The following is a 5,691-nucleotide window of genomic DNA, read 5'->3' on the forward strand; positions in this document are numbered from 1 at the left end:
CCCCCCGACCCCCTTTGTATCAGCGGCGCTCTCTGAATATTATTTATGCATTTCTGCAAGGAATTATGGGATGCCCCCCGGACCCCCCCCCCCCACCCCATACACACACACACACATCCGCGATAAACAGCGTGCAAAATTAAAAATAACGCGCAGCGCAAGGAAGGAGGAGGAAAGGAGAGAGGGGGGGGGCAGACAAAAGGGGAGGGGGGGGGTCTGCGGTGAGACCCCCGCTTGGAGGGGAAGGGGAAGGGGAAGGGGGGCGGGGGGGGGGGTCTTCCATCCCCATAGCATCCTTCGGCGAGGAGGGGCGGCCGAGGGGAGGGGAAGGGGAAGGGGAAGGAAGGGGGGGTGGGGGGGGGGGGAGCTGTCACTTACCGGGGCGCCCAGCACCACGTGTGCCGTCGGTCGCTTTGCCATTGGGCCGAGGCACGTGTCGAGGAGCCCGGGACGGCGACGTCACCGTCGGAGCCCCGTTAAAACCGGAGGACAACAAGCCGGGGCTCGCGAGTGGCCGGGCGCGGCGGTGGCGGCGGCGGCGGCCGCCGGGGCGGGCAGCGCGGCGCAGGGCGGGCGGGCGGGTGGGACGTGCCGCCCCCCCCCCCCCTCCCACCCCTTCCCTCCCTCCCTCCCACCCTTCCCTTCCCTCCCTCCCTCCCCCTCTCCCTCCCTTTCCCGACCCACCCCCCTCTCCCCCTCCAGCACCCCCCCCCCCCCACCACCACCACCACGACCCCCCCCGCCCCCCCCCAAAGCTCCCCGCACCCGCCGAGGCCCCCGCATGTGCGGCCGCGGGGCTGCGCGGGGCTGCGCGGGGCGCCCCTCTCCGCCCTGCCCTCGGCGGGCCTCCGGTGGCTTCTGAGGTCCGGCCTCCCTTACCCTTCTTTTCCATTTATTTTTTTATTATTTTTATTTTTTTATTATTATTGTTTTTCACATTTTTTTTTACATCCCCCCCCCCGGCGGATGAGGGAGGCGGCGAACGGGACCGAGCGGCTGAACGGCGGCGGCGGCGGGACGCGGCGAGAGGCAGCGGGAGGACCCCGGAGCCCTCCTTTTATTTTTTATATATATATTTTTAATTATTATTATTATTATTTTTTTTTCCCAACTTGGAACTCGTCGAGCCTCGGCTGCTGGGTTTTCGGCTCCCGATAATTTAAAAAAAAAAAAAAAAAATTGATTTTGATTTTTTGTTTTTTTGCCTCCAAACTCTGGATTTTGAACGCCCAGGAGAAGCGCAAGCCGATAAGCCACCTGTGCGTGCGTGTATATAAAATATCCGTAAACCTATTAAAATATATCTCTATCTGAAAAAAAAAAAAAAAAAAAAATATTAAAAGACCAAGCGGAGGAGACACCGGGAAAAGAGCTCGGCGGGGCGGGCGGCGGGGCCCGGCCTCGCAGCATGGAGGAGGGAGCCCGGAGTCCCCGCGAGGAGGCCGGGGAGCCTCAGGAGTCCGGCGGCGGCGACGCGGAGCCCGGCGGAGGGCGGCGAGCTCTCCTGCTGCCCCCCGGCGACCCCCCGCCCCCGGCCCCGCACCCTCACCCGCACCCTCACCGCATCACCAACTTCTTCATCGACAACATCCTGCGGCCCGAGTTCGGCCGGAGGAAAGAGGCCGGCGGCCTCGGAGGAGAGAACCGGAGGCCCGGAGCGGAGAACCGCAGGAGCCCCGCGGCGGCGCCGACCCCCGGAGCTCCTCTACCCGGCTCCGGGGGGGGTTCGCCGGGTCGAGGAGAAGGTGGCCCCCCCGGGCTGGCCTTGCACGGAGCCTCCAAGAAAGGGGGAGACCCCGCGGCGCTGGAGGCTGCCCTAAAAGCTCGGGGCTTGAGCGGAGGAGACCTGTCGGTGAGCTCGGACTCGGATAGCTCCCAGGCCAGCTCCAACGCCGGGAACCAGCCCATGCTTTGGCCCGCCTGGGTTTACTGTACGCGGTACTCGGACCGGCCGTCTTCAGGTAAGAGCTGCCCCCTCTCCACGCCGACCCCTCCCCGGGCTCCCCCGGCCGCCCCCCGAGCTCCCCAGGGCAGGGAGAGAGGCAGGAAAATCCCCCCCAAAAAACCCTTCCCCGTCCTTCCCTCTCCGCTCCTTCCCCACGCTCATCGCCGTCCTTTGTAGGAGCGAGGGTCCCAAAAAGAGGGGGGAGAAAAGAGGGTACCGGAGGAGGGGGGAGCACCCACCACCGCCCCCCAGCCCGCAGCCGGGGCCGCCCGGCCGCGGGGATGTGCCGGAGCGGGGCACTGCGCCCCCCCCCAGCTGCCAGATTTATCAAAAAAGGGAGAAAAAATCAGCTTTGGGCTCCGCGGACATCCTCCGAGCTCCCCATGCCCTGTGTTTTTTGGGAGGGATGGGGGGCTGCTCCCCGCTCCCTGCCCCCCGGCAGGCCTCGCCTGCTTTGATTTATTTTTTTTTTCCACCCCCCCCCCCATAAAAAGACGATCCGTTTATTCCCCCAAAAGAGGCCTCGGAGCTGCCGCCGTCTCGTTTCTTTCTTTAAATTTCCCCGCATGTGCTGCAGGGCAGCTCCGGAGGGGCTGGGGGGTTGGGGGGGAGAAATCGCCGAGAGCCGGAGAAGTTCCCCGGCAGGCTCCGGTTAAGCAAGGGCTGGGGGAGAACCACCCGAAAACAGGGATAAAAACCTTAAAAAAAATAATACTGGGGGGGTGAAATGTCCTTGTGGGGAGAGGGGCTGTCCGGGTGGAAAAAACCCTCGCTAAAAAACCTAAAAAACAAGGGGGAAGCATGGGAAACACCAGGCAGGAGATGTGCTCCCAGGGAAAAAAAAAAAAAAAGAAAAAGAAAAAAAAGGAAAGAAAAAAAAAAAAAAGGGTTTCTCCTACAAAAAAGCGTCCAGCTCGGATTTTCGCCCGGAGAGGCGGCCAGCAGAAGGAGGGTTTGTAGGGCGAGTGGCAAAGGAGTTCGTTAGGGTGTCGAAACCCAAACTCTTTGGCTCGAGGTAATAATTGGAATTTACCCCATTGTTCTCCGGTGCTCTCCTTTGTTAATATTTAATTAAATACATCCTCACAATGGCTCGGCCCGGATAGAAAAGGCTTCCTTGTGCTGCGGGAATAAATATTCCCCGCAATAAGCCCGGCCAGCCGGGCCGGGCCGTGCCGTGCCATATGGGGGCTGCAGCAAAGCGGCGGCAGCGCGAACACGCGGCCGCTTTCCAGCTTAGTTTCTTTATTATTTTGGGGGTTCCCTGGCTAAAAGGGTAATAATAGCGATAAAAAAATAAATTCTGGAAGGGGAGGTTGGATGGAGGAAGGGGAGGTTGGTTTTTGAAGGGGAAGCAGGGAGCCCCCGGGAGGGGGACGCGGCTCAGCTGCGCCTTTTGGGGTCGGGTGGATGGGGTGGGGGATCCGGGGGGGGTCCCGAAAAGGGATGATGGTGTGTGGGGTCCCAAAAGGGGAGCATGGAGGGAGTGTGGGGGTCCCAAAAGAGGATGATGGGGTGTGGGGGGTTCATGGGAGGGGGGGGTCCCAAAAGGGGCTGCTGGGGGGGACAGGGGGTGCCGTCGGGGCGGCGCGGTGTCGGTGCTCTCCTCTCTCCCGGCCGTAGGTCCCCGGTCCCGCAAACCAAAGAAGAAAAACCCCAACAAGGAGGACAAGAGGCCGCGCACCGCCTTCACCGCCGAGCAGCTGCAGAGACTCAAGGCCGAGTTCCAGACCAACCGCTACCTGACCGAGCAGCGGCGGCAGAGCCTGGCCCAGGAGCTCGGCCTCAACGAGTCCCAGATCAAAATCTGGTTCCAGAACAAACGGGCCAAGATCAAGAAGGCGACGGGCAGCAAAAACTCCCTGGCGGTGCACCTCATGGCCCAGGGGCTCTACAACCACTCCACCACGGCGAAAGACGGCAAGTCGGACAGTGAATAGCCTGGGGAGAGGGGGGGGAGTAGGGGGGAGGTCGGGGAGGTTGTGGGGAGGGGGGGGGGGGTTTGCAGGCAAAGTTTATACGATGCAATAATTTAATTAAAAAAAAAAAAAAAAGAAAAGAAAAAAAAAAAAAGGGCCAGTGTATAAAGATTATACCAGCATTAATAGTGAAAATATTGTGTATTAGCTATAATTCTGCAATATTCTATGTATATATAATTTACAGGTAAGGTGGTGTAAAAATCCAAGATATCTGATTATAAAATATTTTTTTTTCTTATTTTCTTTTTTTTTTTTTTTCTTTTGGTTTGGTTTTGCTTTCGGGGGTTTGGGTTTTGGTTTCGATATTCTTCTTATTTTATTATTATTTTTTTTTTTTCGGTCGTATGAAGATTTTAGATGCTATCTTTATGATTTTTATTTTTATTTTTGAAAGCTTAAGTTGCATTTTTTATAGACTTAAGCGCTGTTTTAATGGACATTGGACGCTGTTTTTTGAAATTCAAAAAAAAAAATAATTAAAAACAACTTTTGCTGAAGTCCAAAGATTTTTATTGCTGCATTTCACACGACTGTGAACCGAATAAATAGTTCTCCTATTTGTTCTATGAGTTTTACCTTTTTTTTTTTTTTTTCTCCCCTGCCCCTCCCCTTTTCCTTTTCTTTTTTTTCTGTTTCTGTTTCTTTTTCTTTTCCTTTTTTTTTTTTTTTTTTAATTTTCTTTTTTATCGCTGTGTGCGTCTGGGGCTGGCTTTGGGGACAGACGTGGAGAATTTAATTTAAAAAGAATATATATATATATATATATATATGTAACGATAGGGAAAGAAATCTCAAAGCACCGTGTCGAAAGATGCCCAGGGTCCCTTCCCGACCTCCCCCCCACACACACACCCAGTGAGAGGCCAGGGCCGTGCGTGGCTGCTGGGGAGGGGGTCATCTCCCCCCCACCCCCCTCTTTTCCCTTTCCCAAAACTGGTTGGGAAAACTTTGGGAAAGGGCCTGGAAAACTTTGGGGTCACCCCTCCCCGGGGCCGGGAGGGGTTGGCAGCGCCCGGGTCCCGGCAGCACCTTCCCCAAGGGTTTGGGTGCAAAATGATAATAATAATAATTTTTTAAAAGAGAGGGGGAAAAAAAAATGAAAAAAAAATAAAAGAAAAAGAAAAAAGGATAATTTTTTGGTTCTTCCCCCATCCCCGGCCCAGGAGCACGGCGCGACCCGCGGGGTCGCAGCGAGGGGCGGGCGGCCCCTGCCACCCCCACATGGGCTCGGTGGCACCGGGGGGGCTTCTCCCCACGCCCCCCCCCCTTGCCACGGGCACCTGGTGGCTCGGCCCCTCGGCCCTGGAGCGGCAGCGTTTTGGGGTTTCGAGGCGCTGGGGTCGTTGGTGTGGCCGTTTGGCCCCGACCCCTTTTATCCCCCCCACCCCAAATCCCACGGGGGGGGGGGGACCGCGTCCCGCGTGGGGGCTCGGTGTGCGGGAGGGGGGCTGCTCGGGACGGGCTCTCCTGCGATGCTGGGGTGGGGGGACTTCTCGCTTTGCCTTAAAACCTCTTTATTTTGCAGCTATGATAGACACACGTTGTACATAGTAGTGTAAACTTAAAGAAAAAGAAAAAAAAAAAAAAAAGGAAAAAAATCACACTATAAAACGAAAGCTGTAATTTTAAATTCTGTGAATAATCATCAGCTGCTTAGGAGACAGGATTAAATGACATTGCCTTTTAGCAAGAAAGCAAAGATTTTTTTTTTTTTCTTCCCAGTTTATAAAACATGTGCATTTTACAATTGCAGTATCAAATATT

At 55.9% G+C, this 5,691-nt stretch overlaps 1 protein-coding gene across 1 annotated transcript; it reads left to right on the forward strand.

The window, feature by feature from the left end:
- The first annotated feature begins 1,408 nt into the window (after window positions 1–1,408).
- EN2 (engrailed homeobox 2) lies at window positions 1,409–3,885 on the forward strand. Its single transcript, XM_032180710.1, has 2 exons — window positions 1,409–1,961; window positions 3,569–3,885. Exons 1-2 carry the CDS (start codon window positions 1,409–1,411, stop codon window positions 3,883–3,885), a joined length of 870 nt encoding a protein of 289 aa, XP_032036601.1.
- Window positions 3,886–5,691: the final 1,806 nt, after the last annotated feature.

The sequence above is a fragment of the Aythya fuligula genome, chromosome 2 (genome assembly GCF_009819795.1).
Source record: "Aythya fuligula isolate bAytFul2 chromosome 2, bAytFul2.pri, whole genome shotgun sequence".
Taxonomy (NCBI): domain Eukaryota; kingdom Metazoa; phylum Chordata; class Aves; order Anseriformes; family Anatidae; genus Aythya; species Aythya fuligula.